The sequence below is a fragment of the Prunus persica genome, chromosome G5 (assembly GCF_000346465.2).
Source record: "Prunus persica cultivar Lovell chromosome G5, Prunus_persica_NCBIv2, whole genome shotgun sequence".
NCBI classification, from domain to species: domain Eukaryota; kingdom Viridiplantae; phylum Streptophyta; class Magnoliopsida; order Rosales; family Rosaceae; genus Prunus; species Prunus persica.
In genome coordinates this window covers 13,635,489-13,651,803 of record NC_034013.1, presented here as the reverse complement: position 1 = coordinate 13,651,803, position 16,315 = coordinate 13,635,489, and the positions used below count along the sequence as shown (strand labels likewise).

Here is a 16,315-nt window from a genome sequence, read left to right as displayed (position 1 = left end):
TACAGATATTTTGTAAATCTCATATCATTTCAGACACGTCGCGTCCGTTCATAAGAGTATTATTAATGAGAGAAAGAAACAACCAAAATGTATATATTTTGTAAGTTTCATACTTCCCATTTCATTGGTGTGAGTGGAAATTCAAATTCTACATTTGTCTCACATTTTTTAAGTAAAAAAGTTAAATCCCTTTCTTTAACCAAAATCTACATTGCATTGCACCAATTACAGTCTGAGGCAATCAGGAATCAAAATAGAACCTGCACAATTATGAGTGTCGTCTATTAAAAAATAGATCTATAAGTCAATGGACTAAAGCAGACACATTTTTCACTTGATGGCACCTAAGCCACTCACTTACCCTTAGAATTATAGGCTTTAAGCCCATACCCAAATGTTGTTGACTTGACTGACGCCTATTGTCCCTTACCTTTTTTTTTTTTTTTTGGGTCTGAAGTTCATGTTGTATTCATAAAACCCCAAAACAGGGAATAGAAATACAAACAGAAGGCTAAAGCCATGAGGAGCCAACAGAACACAAGAACAAAACTAACAAAAGCAGGGTCAGACATAGCTAGATTCCACCGGAGCCTAGAGCAACAGTCCCTACCCATCAAACTAGCTACTAAAAGGAAATAAAACTAAACAGCAGATGCAACATGAGGTGGACAAGGCAAACCATCCGAAGTTAACACCCCAACAAGAGACAATGGTGGTCTGTCGACCCAACTTTGCAGTTCCATAGCTCTGTTACCTATCGACGCCGCTGCATGAGCAGCACGATTTGCACTCCTAGGCAACCATGACCAAGTCACCTCTTCGAAGTTCGAAACCACAGCATGTATTTCGTCAATAAGAAGGAGGATAGTCCAGGAATTGTTACCCTGATTTCCAGTAATGCCATCTATTAACACCTTGCAATCTGTCTCCAAGATGACTTTCAGACAACCCCTGTTTTTAACAAGATGTAAAGCTTGTCCCTTACTTTATAGAATATATTAAACAATGCTGCTTATTATAATATAACAAAAATGAGAATGTCCCTCCATATATAATATAATAAGAATGAGAACATCCCTACTGCTTCATGCCAGCCAGGGATAGAAAATTGGTGTCACAGCAGCAATGTACTTGTTTCTCTATCTCACTCATTTGACTGGTTGAGTGAAGAGCAAGAGAATATTTTGCTCTATCCCACCCCTCATTTGACTGGCTAATGATCGAGATAGAGAGGAAGGTTACAATGTAGCCGTGCTAGGAAAGTTTTTCTCCTTCGGAACCATGGATTATTTAACATGGAAACCTCTGAAATTCAGTTTTTACCATTGTTTACCTATGGACAGTACAGGTAAAATACACAAGATAAAAAAAGACAATTAAGGAATATAAAATCCCCCTATAGTGGGTGTGGAATGCTTTACTTTTGATACATGGCAGATTGTATATGTAAACTAAAACATTGACTGAAGATCAAGAGTATGATAAAAAAAAAATAATGGCCTTAACACGGCAATGACAATGAAGAGTAAGCATGATAAGGAAATAACAAGTATCGGCGTAGTAGACAGATTATCAAAGTTGAAACTGTCATTCAATTTTCATTATCTTTTTGATATAACAGATACCGAACCCTGTAAAGCATTATGAGGTATAACAAAAAAAGTCAAGCAGCTCCTAGGTCTGCAAATTTGACCAGCTGCAAAAGATTAGCCCTTCCTGGGGTATTAAAACTTTGAAAACAAAAACCTCCTAAACTGTGGCTCATGTCACAAATACAGCTGAAACTGGTCTCAAGGGCATTGCATGCCTTTGAACAAAACTGTGGATCCATCGACACAAACAAAAGTGAACAAAAACTGCTGTACCTCAGTCTTGTGACTCATGATAACTGCCCTGCCTAATTGGCAAAGAAGATGCAGGAAAAGAGGATGGACTTTCAATTCAACGGGTGGACGAGATTGCAAGCCTCCTTCTTCTCAAACGATCTTTGCTACTTCCAGTGCCACAGAGTAAATGACATAAAACAAAAGAAAACGTTGATTCCTTCTATTTACGACAAGTCCACTAAAGCTGCAATCACTTAGCAGCCTCCATTTTTCCTTTCCTGAAACGTCTCCGACTATATACTAGCAACTTTGCTCCTCGGGATTCCTCTTCCCTCTTCATCATGTCTGCCACATCTTTTTTCTTAGGATCATCTACCAAACCTGTTTCTATTGTTATTTTTCCATTCTCCACCAGTGCCTCTTCCTTGGTGCTTTTCAACCATCCCAGTGGATCTTCTCCATTGCATGTTTCAGCTATCTCCTCCATTTCATCCTTATATGCTTCTGATTTCACCTGAAGCAGTTCCAAAGGAGTAGCAGCAGGATCAAGCTCCAAGCAGTCCTTGGGAGCATTAGGACCTTCATGACCAGTGAGCAAGACAGAAGGGACCTGGTGAGAGAAGCGAAACATTTCTTCTCTTGGAATTGTCCTGGTTTTACTTCGATGCAAATGTTGGCGGAACACTGTTTTAAAACCAGCTACTTTATCCAGCGGGACAATGCTCACACCTCGCTCCTCATTGTAATCTTCAAGCACTTGCACCATGTCATATTTGTGTATCACTTCATCTGGGGTATGTTCATTCCAATCAGGGGACCAGTTCCTATATAAAGCCCAGACATCTCCCTTTGCTGGATATATGCGAACTGCTCCTCTTGTGCCTTTTGTCCACCTAACCTTGTGTGAGAAAGAAGGAAGATGCCTATAGACTTCATGCTTCCCTATTCGGAGTTCCCCGCTAGTCTTAGGAAAACCACAAGCAATCCAATTTAGTGGAGCAAGTTCGCTATTGCTTTTGGAATTAAGCCAACTAATCCGAAGTCTGAATGGTTTCAAAGATATCACACTGTGAACCATAGCATAATAACGAGGCATGCCATCATCTTCATCGTACACAGCCCAAACCTGATTGCTACCAAATGACTTCTCTGTGCGATCCTTGTCAAAATCATGAAAATCAGGATCCGGAACAGTCATTGACACTGTATTATGTTCCTCCACATCAGAGTCAACACCAGAATTGGCAAGGGAAGGCCTTTTGCCATGCGTTACATTCTTGGCATCCATAAATACCCTACATCCTGTCACGTCAGTTTCTACACCATGCAGAGCAGCTTCTTCCTTTTCCTTCTTCTTCACCTCGTTAATATCTGCAGTTTTTGGTATAAATGAAGTCTTTGGTGTAGCAGCCTCATTCCATACATTAAGCTTCTTGTGAATTTCTTTCTTAGCCACTTCCATCAACATACTTCTCATTTGTTGCTGTGATAGCTCCCTTGTGCAATTAATTCTATACTTTCCGGCTACATCAGACCTTTCCGTAACAGCAATACCCTTGTTAGGTCCAAATACACTTTTAATAGCAACTCCTCCAGTTTCCACTCCTACTTGAGTTGCCATCTCTTGCCTGTTCAGATGCCTTTTCTTTTTAGTCCTGTCTTTGTTGGGCACAGAACTGGAAACAACACCGGGAAACCCAGTAGCTAAGGCAGCATCTGCTTTCTTAAAAGCAAGATTTTTCCTATTATGGGCCTCCTTGTGTGGAAATGCCTCTTCATGCCCTCTCTTCAATTTCCCAAATGCTGGCTGAACGTCACCTGCAGCTTGACCAGCACTGGAAGCTGGTAACTGCACACTTTCGACATTTGACTTGACGAATATACCTGCCTGAAAAGTTTTCTTTGAAGTGTCAACACCGGAAATGCCTTCTAATTTCACATTTGTGGTTGCAGTCTGTGTCCTTCCTGGAGCATATGAATTCTTGGTCTTGTTGCGCAGACTAGAATTCTGCTGCTGAATGTAGGAATTCCATGAAGTGGATGAACCATTTTCATTTATAGGTGGGGGTGGTGTCTCATACGCTAAAAAGCGCCGATGGCAGTTGTGACAATAAAGGTTGTGATTGAGAAAAGCTCTAAGATACTCAAAATGCATCTTACAACTATTACACACAGTCCAAAATGTGGGTTTTTGTGGATAAGGAGTTCGAAAAGGCTTGGTATGAGTAGCACTCCTCATCCTTGCATTTAAATGATTATAGTTGGAGAAATTATGGAAACCATTCTGATTAGTTGCCACGGATGAATTCCCATCTGGAGCTCTATCGTGCATATAATTGAAGTTCAGCTTCTGGTCATAAAGAATTCTCTGGGCTTTATTCGACAACAAACTCCAGGCTTCTTTTACAATTTTGAAAGCACCATCTGCGCCTACAGATTTATTTTTATCTGGGTGAAGAATGAGAGCCAGTTTCCTGTATTGTTTTCGGATTGTGTCCTCATCAGCCAAAGGTTCCACACCGAGGACCTTGTACCAATCAATCTCCCCATTTGCTCTCTTCTCAGCAGAGATGTAGACATCAAGAGTGGCTAAAAATTGAGAAATACCATCAAGCTCCGGATACAAGTTTTGGGCCTTCAAAGCAAACCTTTTAGCCCCAGGGAAATCAATCTGTCCAGCCTTCAACTCAGCAACCTCTTTCGCCTTAAGGGCCTCGTCTTTATTACATTCCATTTTCACAATGTTGGCAACTCTCTGTATTTGTCCACGTTATTTCCTTTTTTACTTCTTTTTAACGATAGGCCGCCACGTTATGGACAAGAGTCAATCCAGGTATTACTTCTTATCTAACACCCGATATTTTTGCGCATCATTAAGAAGATACTTTCAATTGTGGAAGCTGCAACCGGAAAACAGAAAAACCACAATAAGGAAACCAATTTATTTAAGATATTAAATAAAGATGGCGAGGATTAGTTGAGCAATATGGCCATGATTAATCAAAGACACAACTACAAACATAGAAAAAAAGAGCTAATGAATACTTCCTCTGAAACATCAGTTACAGAATCTTTAACGCCTTCGAATCTAGAATACTAATTCAACGTTCAACCGAAATACGTGGGAAATCAAGAATCCTTGAAGTTTAACAAGTTAAAGCACTCAACTTCCAAAATAAGCACTGGATGGATAGACAAAACTACATTGAGGGTAACCTGATTGCAATGCCAGCCACATTTCACATTCATACACTAATCACACAGACCATGATACAATCAACAATAGCTAGTTTTGAAAAAAGAAGGAAAAAAAAACAATGCCAGTTTTGTTCCTGAAAAATGCTGGCAAAACTAAGAACAGATCGCAGGGTGTAAGGATATTGTTGAATTCCAACTTCTCCTTCCTGGACAATTCTCTTAGAAGTAGAATCTCAGTTATCATACACTTCAAATAAATAAACAATCCAAAACAGAAAAACCAATTCTCCAAATTTGGAGAATTAAGAACAAAAACATATATACAGTTCTTAAATTGACTAAAATCTGATAGAATAGACAAACCCACTATCTCATAGAGCATGCAAACAATCAGAATTAGCTACCAATAATAGTTCAAATTACACATTCAACCTGCCCAATTTCAGTAGCTTTGGTTAAAACCCTAGAAAGTCTATAGCATTACTGAAAATCTAACGGAAGCAACGACAAGGAAAATAATATTCCATACAGGGCACAGTAAAAACCATAAGGAAACAGATATATAAAAGAGGTATGAAATTTACCCATTTCAAATATTCGTATCGCAGAGACGCCATTGACGAATTCCCAACAAAATTCTTATGTTTGCCCCGATTGCCCTGATCAAAACTTAAACAATCTCACTTTCCGGGGTTTTTTTTCTTTTTTTCTTTTCTTTTTCGGTGAATTTCTTTCAATTCCAGAGGAGAGTTTGCATGACAATATAATATTTATATATCCACACACACATATATATATTTTTGTTAATCATGACACCTAACCATTTTTCGGCCTATGGTTAAAACCCTAACCATGGTTAATTTTATTCTGCTTTACAGGGTTGCTACATTTCCATCCATAATTACTTTTCCCTAAACATGGAAATTTTGATTAGATAATACCAACATTTAATTTTTGGTTTGCCATATTTTTACCTAAATTTATTTTATTTTGTTAGGTATTTTATTTCACAATGTTCCTTTTGGTCACATTCTAATAGTTTCAAAAATTGCATGGTGTATCTGTTCTAAAATAAGCTCTTAAAGTACATTAGTCGATAGATAAGACGGATATATTCAATTAAAATTTTAATATTTTTTAAAAGAGTAAATGCTTGTAAAAATTAATGAAGTTACACACAACGGTACAAATACTAAATGAATAACAAATGAGTCTCATCTAGTGACACAACACTTTAGCATCTCACGTAAGTTTGTAAATACGATAAAAAGTTACCAGCAAGTTCTTAATTAATGATATTTCTTTCCACTATTGAAAGATGTCTAAATTCGAATCATTTCTCCCCATTGATTAAAAAAGAAATAATAACTGACTAGCTCTTTCCTTTTCAATATAACTTTTATTGTTGAAGTCATAGTAAGGTTTCTTTTTGAAAATATAGATGGATATTACATTCCTTGTAATTTTATTTTATTTTATTCATTTTTGGCAACAGCAACAGCATCATTACAAGTAAGGAGAATTACACTACCAAAATCTGATGCATACCACCTCAGGTCCTGTCTAGATATGCATGTATTTAGATTCTTTCCAAATTCTAAGACATTTCATTTGACCAAGAAAATCCCATTCATGGTCAAGTGAAACCAACAGAACTTGTCAAAGATATGTAGGAGTGTTAACTAATTACCTTATTAGACCAACCCAAATGAGGTAATCACAGATAATGATTACATTGGTTTCTTGTTTTTGTATGTGTGTAAAGTAATAACTATTGTTTTTAAGAGAAATTCGAAGGTACGAGAGGAGAATCAATCATATCAATACAACGAGAAGGACGTGAAGTCTAAAATATGGATTTGGTGCGTGTGTGAAAGAGAGAAATTGTCTTTCATTTTGTAATTTTGAATTACAAATACAAACTAAAGTTTTTTTAAATTGACTGGGATTTAAGTGACAAGTTAATAATATGGACAATGTTATTACAGATGCTGAATAACATGATATTATTATCTGATGTCGATCACAGAATTCCATTTCACATTCTAGTGCACTTCCTCTGTTCTTATGATGAAGGCTTAGTTACCATTATGTTTCTTCCTCCGTTTTGATAAGAATTCTGAATTATACACAAAGTGCTTTTGCATTCTTGTCTTGGAAATGTCTTGGCTGCTCTTTCAGAATTTCAGCTTTTTCAAGCTCAAGCTGTTCAAGTTAATGTAATAACAGCTTTTTCTTTGGTTGGACAAAAATGAAACTCTTAAAGGAAGTTAAGGGTAAACATCAAAGCAGTCAAAAAGGATTTGTAGACAATAGATTCATTCAATTTCTGCACCTGTATTGTTTACATAGCATGAATAAAAAAAACCTATGTACTGGCATAAAGTAATCCGTTGGATGGTATATCCTGCAGATCTTTGGCATTGCTCTTCTGTTGTAATAGGAAAAAGAAATTTGGGAAAACTACAGGGCCATGCCAAGAAAAGAATTTCATTTCATGTTCAGAGAAGAATGCCTACAGAGGGATTGGATTTATAATACACTGGCATAATAATTTAGATGGCTGGTTTGCAACTTTTGTGATAATACGTGCAGCAGAAATGTTCGCCTCAGACTCTCTAACCCACAGAAAGACTCCAGCCATATATCATAGAGATGAAAAACCTTTCAGACTCATTCTGCTGACGGGAGATCCACTTGCCCTTTGATTTCACAGCTCAACCGCGCGATCCATAGAGTTGCGTATAAACCCTCCTAGTCCGGTAAACAACAATTAAACTCAATGCAGCTCCGACACAACTGAGTGAGTCATCATCTTTGAGTGGTTTTATAAGCATTGAAGCAGAGTCATGGCGTCTGAGTGCAGCTTGTTCCTTCGCGTAGTGGTCGTATATACCACTAGCAATCACTTCTAAGAAGATAAGAGAACCAGCAGGATTTGCCATTGTAAGAAAATTATACAGGGCCCAAAAATTTTCAAGCCAAATAGCTCTGAAGCTGCAGCTGGCAAAATTACCCTAGCCCTATCAACACAATTGTCACATATATTTGCCCTGGCAACCCCACAGCATAGTAGAAGAGCCCAATTGCCATGATGACCTGAACTACAGCCATAGCCACTGGTCTAGGATAGGCGAAGTCTCTGGTAACATAACAAACTCATTGAACATTCGGATTGGTTGTTAGAGTTTGTATAGGAAAATACACTTTCACATAGTCCCACATTGAAAGGGAGTAGTTTCCTTTCATGGTTTATATAAGCACCAACACTTTAAAACTCTTCAATAGGTTATGGGCCTAATGCAGGCAAAGTTGGGCCTAATGAAGAGATATAAGATCTCCACAAGCGGGTAGATAAGTCTAAAGGGCACTTCAACTCTGCATGACTCTATCACCTATCCAAATCAGTATTTTCTTTTTTATTATTTATATAGAATATATTTTTGTGTTATTTTATTATGTTATTTGGTTATATTCTGATTGTTCTCCAACTGGTAAACCTTCATGTGCCAATATGTTAGAGAAAAAAAAAAACTCATATCATAAACAAACCCTGAATCAAACTCCCTTCTATTTTGGCATCCCCATCCCCAAACCCTAAATTCCTTGTGCCTCAAGTTTGCATTTTAATAGCAAGCAAAGGCCCTATCATTCAATGATGCAGGATGCGCATAAGACCTAAATCGATTAGTCTTTTAAATTTATTTGTTCGTTTCCTAAGTTATCTAGTTTTATCCATTTGTCTCTAAGCTTTAGTTTGCTATAAATACCCAGTTCTTTGAACATTTAGATTTGAATATTGAGTTGAATATTGAGTGAAACCTTTCCCTCACACTCTCTGATTTCTACCCTTTCTTTCCTTCATTCCATTCGAAACTTTGATATCATACCCAAACCCTAAACCAATCTCCCTTCTGCCGCGAGCATCCTCATCCCCAAACCCTAATTTCCCTTGTGGCTCAATTTAGAATTTTGATAGCAACGGATCAGGTATAATTGGGGATTCGAAGACCTCTCAACCTTCTGCCTCCGCCGATTTGCTCCCCTGCTATCACCCCTTGTATCGATGTGTTAACTTCTCCCCTTTCCTCGAAACGTTCACTTCAACCGACGATGAGGTCCTGCACTATGTACAGGAGGTCGAGAAATCTATGCGCGAACTGTGCGAGAGAACAGAGATGGAGATACCTACCGGGCAAGATATTGGAGATGAATAAATATCTAGCCGTGCTTTCCGCCCAGCAAATGCAACTGGTCGATATGATGCGTTCAATGTCGGAGCAGCTTCGCTTAATACAATCAATGTCGTTGCAAATCCAACAGGCAGATAATCCTTACCCAAGGTCAGTGCATGGTTTAGTGGATTTCATCTTCTTTTCTCTGTAAAATTGTGCATGTTTTGCTTTCTCAAGTTTTCTCTAGTTGCTGCATGCATGTTTAATTATTCAAAGATTCTTGCTTGAAATAGTAAGCAGCTTCTACTAGCTAGCTGCTTTGACCTTTGCTTCATTCATTAATTCTCTCTAGCTAGTTAGGTAGGTGTTTAAAAAGCTTAACTTGACTTGTTGTATATATCTCTCTTCTCTGTCCAGCTTGACGGAATCTGCATCTGTATATTTATTTGTCTTATTTTGGGATTCAAGAAGAAAGTAATGCAATCTATGAAGTGAAATTCAAATACGGAGCCCCAGTAGTTGGGCGTGTTGACAGGTTTTGTGAGCGCGAGAAGAATCAGGTTGTTGGCTTGGTCGATGCACGGATCCGCTCCAATTTATACGTCCTTGCACGGGATTGTGGATTTATTATTGACACGAAGACTATGTCCAGATGCTCATCTTTTCCTCGTCCAATAAAAGATAAACAATCACCAATGGTTTTTTCTGCATATGACAAACTCTATTGTCTTGCATGTCCATGGGAGTTACCAGCTTTTTTTCAGAGGCTTCCTTTGACAGATATGATCCCGATAACAAACTCTGGGAGATAATGCCTTCTAATCCATTTTATAATTATTATGGGACCGATATGAAAATAACTGGTTATGCCGTTTGTTATGGGGTTATCTTGTTTTCATTGTGTGCCTCGAGAGGAAAGAATTACGATGTCATTGCATTTCACATAAGTAGGGAAGCCAGTGGAAGTTGACATTTCTGTTTATTGTGCTCCTTTCCAAGGGAGGGCCGTGGTTGTAGGCTAGAAAATCTATTCCGTACAGGGGGAGGAGTTTATGGCATTCGGCTTTAAGATGTACGAAGGTGATGACGGTAGTATTGTATATTTCCTAAGCCAACTGTTTGTATTGGAAGGTCTGGAGATTGCGCTTCCACCATTGCCATATAGCGAGGAGTATAAGACAGACTATTTGGTTGATTTGGGGAACAATGAGTTTTTCTATGTCAAGACTAGCCGTACACTTCTCTCGGTTCAATATATTTGTATCACCACGTTTCGAATTGTTGTTGAAGAAGCAGGAAGTCTTAAGATGAAGACCATACATTCTACTGTTCGTTCGGTGGATATACAGTGCGGTGAATGGTTCAATCTTGTTTCATGCTTCATTTTGTAAGTTTCCTTCACATTTCTTGTGTTTTCATCAATAACATTAATTTGTGCATTGGAGTTCTGTTATGTTTTGTGTGTAACAAGGTTTCTCATTATTATGACTCAGTGGGTGCAAGGATTATGAACCTAAAGAAGAAGAAACCAGTCTGGATGAGAGTTTTTCTATGGTGAACCATAGGAGAATGGCAAAGGTGAAAGAAATGTTTTTGTTTATTTAATGATTATGAATCAAGAAACTCAATTTTTTTTAATGTCTATGTTTTTTTTGGCCTTTGAATCTAATTTCTTGTAATATAATTGGCTTTTGCAGAAAGAAGCTGGGTGTGGAATAGCTGCCAGGGAGTATGTAATCTGTTGTAGCTAAGGCATGCTTGCTTCTCTAGTCTTTCTCTCCATGATTTACAACAAAGGGTGTCTCCATGGTATAGACATTTGCTGCTTTGTTAGGAACAGCAGGTTCCGATAAATATTGAAGGATGAGTTCAGCAGCGTTGTCGCGGCTGTCTTTCCGTTTGTAATTTTCAACTACAAACAAAAGTTTTTTTTAAAATTGACTAGTATTTAAGTCATATGTTAATGATATGGACAATGTTATTACAGATGCTGAATTATAACATGATATTGTCTGATTTTGATCACAGAATCCCATATCACATTCTAGTGCACTTCCTCTGTTCTTAGGATGAAGGCTTGTTTACCATTATGTTCCTCCATTTTGATAAGAATTATACACCTAGTGCTTTTGCATTCTTGTCTTTGGAAATATCTTGGCTGCTCTTTCAGAATTTCAGTTTTTCAAGCTGTTCAGGTTGATTCAATTTATGCAGCTGTAGTGTTTACATCTATATATCGAGGAGTTGAACCATTACTCATTTCTCATTGAAATGCAATTTCTAAGCACAAAGCATGAATAAAAAACCTGATGTATTGGCATAAAGTAATCCGTCGGATGGTAAATCGTGCAGATCTTTGGCATTGCTCTTCTGTTGTAATAGGAAAAAGAAATTTGGGAAAACTACAGGGCCATGCCAAGACCCTGTAAAGAATTTCGTTTCATTTTTACAGAAGAATGCCTACAGAGGATTGGATTTATAATAAACTGGCATAATAATTTAGATGTACTAGATGGCTGGTTCTCACTTTTGTGATAATATAGGTGCAGCAGAAATGTTTGCCTCAGACTCTCTTACCCTCAGAAAGACTCCGGTCATATATCATAGAGATGAAAGACCTTTCAGACTCGTTCTGCTGACAGTAGATATCCACTTCCCCTTTGCTTTCACAGCTCAACCGCGCGATCCATAGAGTTGCGTATAAACCCTCCTAGTCCGGTAAACAACAATTAAACTCAATGCAGCTGCAACAATGCAAAGTCCTGAGAGTATTCCACAAGTAATGGAATAGCATACATTGCCAACACAACTGAGTGAGTCATCAACTCTGAGGGGTTTTATAAGCATTGAAGCCGAGTCTCGGTGTCTGAGTGCAGCTTGTTCCTTCGCGTAGTGGTCGTATATACCACTAGCAATCACTTCTGAGAAGATAAGAGAACCAGCAGGATTTGCCATTGTAAGAAAATTATATAGGGCCCCAAAACTTTTCAAGCCAAATAGCTCTGAAGCTGCAGCTGGCAAAACTGCCCAGTGAGCACCATACCCTAGCCCTACCAACACAGTTGTCACATATATTTGCCCTGGCAACCCCAAAGCATAGTAGAAGAGCCCGATTGCCATGATGACCTGAACTACAGCCATAGCCACTGGTCTAGGATAGGCGAAGTCTCTGGTAAAATAACAAACATATTGAACATTAGAACTGGTAAACCTTCATGTGCTAATATTTTAGAGAGAAAAAATACTGGAGTTTATGATTTTAAGTTATATCTGGTTTCACCTTACTATAATCTCAGAGAAGTAGCCGCCACCAACACGTCCAAGAAAGTTCCAAATGCTGATCATGGAGACATATATACTTGAATCGGTATACCCAAGTGACTGAGTTATCTGACCCAAATTATCAATAATTGTCAGACCAGATCCGGCAGCCAGTAAAAGGGAAACAAATATAAGCCAGAAATCTGCCTTTATCAATGCCTGCATTAATGTGAAATCCTCTCCTCTACGAGGGCCTTTTCTCCTCTTGACCCTCACTGCTCCATCTGCAGCTGCTTGGAACAGTTTAGCCTGCAGCTGAGCAATTCGTTTTTGTCTCTCTGATGCTGGAAGTGAATCTACTTCTGGACTCTTCTCATCTTCCACCTCACTAAGAATCACCTCAGTTTTGTCCTGCTCAGATTTGCCATCTTCTTCTCTCTGAGCCTCAAGGAGAAGGCTCTCCTGCGCCGAAGGTGTTGGTTCGGAGAAGAAAACTAATATGATAGGGATTATGATTGGAAGTAATATGAGAATTATCAAAATGACTGCAAACAATGTGATCAAAGATTGACTCAAGTTAAGCACATCCTCAAGAATCAAAACTCCCAATAAATAAGCTGCCAGGACAAGGCAAACACTATAAGTAAATAGGAAACTTGAATTATCAGCTGGCCTGACTTGTCTGTGACCTCCCACAGGCCTAACAATGAACATCAGAGCAATGACAACCATAGATGGGCCAACTGCAATCATGAAAAGCAATGATGATTCATTTGGGGAATTGATCATTGCATAAATCTGAGTAATGATTGCACCACTCAACCCGGCATATCCTTTTAGGATCCCCACAACAGGACCCCGGCTTTTGGGAAAGTTCTGCACACATGAAATCAATGCTGCTGTGTTGAAGAAGGTCTCTCCGTTTGTTCCCACAAATATACAGATGCAAAGCTGCACATAAAAAAACAAACTTCATTAACAATTCTGCTCACAAAGAAATGTAGAAGAATTTCTGAACTCTGTTGAAATAGCAATGAACAAAAAGAAGAGATTTCAGTCAAATTTTCACATGTCCCAATTCAGCTTGGATATCAATAGAATGTGTATGACTGTTCTGTCAAGAAAAACAATATTAAGAAAGACAATGGCAACTCTTTTCCATTTGAAAAATATACTAAGAATTCAGCACCTTATAGCTCCTCTTTCCTTTCCAATAGGAAATTTTAAATTTGTCAACGCTTCTATCATTTCCAAATCTGAGATTTCAACCAATAACCAAAAGTTTATTGTACAAAATCTTGACAGAATATTTGGTTTACGGTATGGGGGAAAGGCATGTATATGTGATATTAACTAGGTATATATGAACTAAAGATATATCTAATTTGTCCTACTATTGTGAATTCAGATAGGGATTCCAAAGGATATATATATATATATATATATATAAGTTATAACAATGGAATTCAAGTCCTGACAGAAAGAGAGAGAAGAGAGCAATCTATCTGTGTACCAGATCCAAAAGAAGACTTGATGATCAGATGAGACTTGATTGAAGTTTGAACTCACCACCCACAAAGGAAAAGCAGGCAATCTTTGAGAGACTATAAGCCAAAGGAAGCCATAGCCAAGAAAATTGAGAGCTGCCCCAATGGACAGAAGCCCCCAAGTGGGCAAAACCTCAGACAAGCTTCCTGCCACAAACCCAACAGCGTCACCCCAGTCCTTGGCCACACCAAGAATGGCCACCTGCCTCTGGTTGTACCCCATGGTGCTCTTGATCACTGGAGATATGCTCCCAAACAAGTACCCAATTCCTGCAAATGACTGAATCCACATTGCGCACACAAACACAAGCCATCTGCTGTTGAAGAAAGACTTCAATTTCCCATGAAAGTGAACCATCTTCGTGTTTTGATGAAATTAGTTGCTGATGATGATGATGATCAAAGACAGCAAAGTCTACTGCATCACCCTATTTGATTGGAAATTGAGATCTCTAATGATCACTTTGAAACTTGGTTTTGAATGATTGGTTTTTTGTCTGTCTAAGCCTGACATAGATATAAATATCCAGCTGTGTGATATTTTCGATCAACATGGCGGTAAATTAATCTTAGTCTCACCAACGGTCAATATACCTACCATTATATAATATGTAGAATGAAAAGATGTAAAACAAAGAAAAATCAACTGATATGTCAATGGGGTTAAAAAATTCTGACTGCTCAAGACAAAAATGTTTGAAGAGTTTCAATTTCTGAAGTTTCTTAATTTAGGTTCAGGTCTTTTGCATGCCAAAAAAAAGGTGTGGTGATTATTTTTTTGAGTGAAAACAAAATTAAGAACAGTGGTTTGTGAGTGTGACCCTGATGTTATAAACTCTTTTAAAGTTTTTTGGAAATCAATCATAGGAGGCGTAATTGTTTTTCAGCCACTACTTTACGAAGACCATCACCGTTATTGTTGACCTTGGCAGCTGATTTCCAGATTTCTTTTATTCAAATGTAGAGAGAGACACACACACTTGTATATAAAATATTATTTTCACGTATTTATATTCTTTTTAGAAACGTACCATAATGATGTTTACATCTCAAATCCATCAAACTTGTGTCCACACAAAAAGTCCATCTGACTTGTCTTTGCCTGCTTATCATTTGGCCTCTTCTGGGATTTGCATTTTTGGTTTTACAACCGTGAGTCATACAACAATGAATAATACGATGTCAAGAACAACATATGCTAGTTAGGCAAGTTGATTAGGAATTTTTTTATTTATATATTTCATGTTTTATATACTTTTTCTATATCTCTTTTATTACGTGACTCATCTTGTGATGAGAGAGATAGAGATAAATGTATATAAAACATGTTACATGTAAGTTTTATTCGCTAGTCAATACAGTGCGCCCGTCTTACACCCAAATTTGAGTTTTTCTCTTCGCAAATTAGATTTATTTAAATTAATTTAAACTATCATTCGTATTAAAAATGATATTAAACAAAAGGGCAAATGAAGAAATTGTCCAAATTTAAGAGGGCATGCAGTGGGGACCAGAGAGTGACAGAAAATCCAAATTCAACAACTTAAACCAAACAGACAAATGAAAGAGAAACAGTTTGTAATCAAACAAAAGACCGTCGGTTGTTCGTCTTTTCAGGGGATTGAATCCAGGCAAAGATTCGAAGTCTTGTAATAGGATTGTAGGGTAAGATGATCCATCACTATAGAGTTCCCCCTCGGTTTTTGTGATATACACGACTGATAGACATTGAAGGAAAGAGAATAAATACAATGCAATTTACAACTGGCAGCATGTGGTGCTTTAACCTTCGTTTTCTTTTATTTATTGCCACGCATAACATGCAACCATATTAATTGTCAATATGGATAGAATTTGTCACACTTCTTAATCAATCTATTATTTTTTTATACTAATGCCAAGTCAAGAGAATAGCTCATCACAAATAGATCTGGAAATAGGAATATTCGATTTTGTCTAATTGATGTTACGTAAATGTAACGTGATAGGAAGAGATTTTATAGCTCAAGTAATTAAGATTAGTTATTTTTATACCCGAGATATTATGTGTTCGAATTCCCTCCATCGTTATCGTTTGTATAAAACAAAATGTTGAAACTTGATTAAAAAAAAGTGAACAAAGTGAGTGAAAATGCCAAGTAACAATCGACTAGTTTATAAAAGTACACTTAATTAATATCTCACTCCTAAATTTCTCCTAAAGTGGTTTTAGTTTCGTTTGATCAACACGTGACATGTATAGCCGACAAATTGAAAAGAAGAACAGTTCAATTTCAACACGCAGGAAGCAGATGCAACACACCTACTT

The 16,315-nt window shown here is 37.7% G+C and overlaps 3 protein-coding genes across 4 annotated transcripts; 1 reads left to right on the top strand and 2 right to left on the bottom strand.

Moving 5' to 3' along the window:
- On the bottom strand, positions 1,573–6,010 carry LOC18777081. The gene is made up of 2 exons (XM_020564842.1): positions 5,609–6,010; positions 1,573–4,726 (listed from the first exon to the last, which is right to left on the bottom strand). Exon 2 carries the CDS (start codon positions 4,558–4,560, stop codon positions 2,077–2,079), a length of 2,484 nt encoding a protein of 827 aa, XP_020420431.1. The 5' UTR covers positions 4,561–4,726; positions 5,609–6,010; the 3' UTR covers positions 1,573–2,076.
- LOC18776523 (protein NUCLEAR FUSION DEFECTIVE 4) lies at positions 7,733–14,547 on the bottom strand. 2 transcript variants are annotated; one of them, XM_020564060.1, is made up of 4 exons: positions 14,030–14,547; positions 12,480–13,411; positions 11,906–12,368; positions 7,733–7,774 (listed from the first exon to the last, which is right to left on the bottom strand). In XM_020564060.1, exons 1-4 carry the CDS (start codon positions 14,363–14,365, stop codon positions 7,742–7,744), a joined length of 1,764 nt encoding a protein of 587 aa, XP_020419649.1. In that variant the 5' UTR covers positions 14,366–14,547; the 3' UTR covers positions 7,733–7,741. The 2 variants fall into 2 exon arrangements, with proteins under 2 accessions (XP_020419649.1, XP_007210258.1); XM_007210196.2 differs by lacking the exon at positions 7,733–7,774 and having other exon boundaries at positions 11,439–12,368; positions 14,030–14,545.
- On the top strand, positions 8,495–11,333 carry LOC109949197. Its single transcript, XM_020564061.1, has 4 exons — positions 8,495–9,367; positions 9,617–10,586; positions 10,693–10,777; positions 10,897–11,333. The coding sequence occupies exons 2-4, from the start codon at positions 10,252–10,254 to the stop codon at positions 10,948–10,950; spliced, it is 474 nt and encodes a 157-aa protein (XP_020419650.1). The 5' UTR covers positions 8,495–9,367; positions 9,617–10,251; the 3' UTR covers positions 10,951–11,333.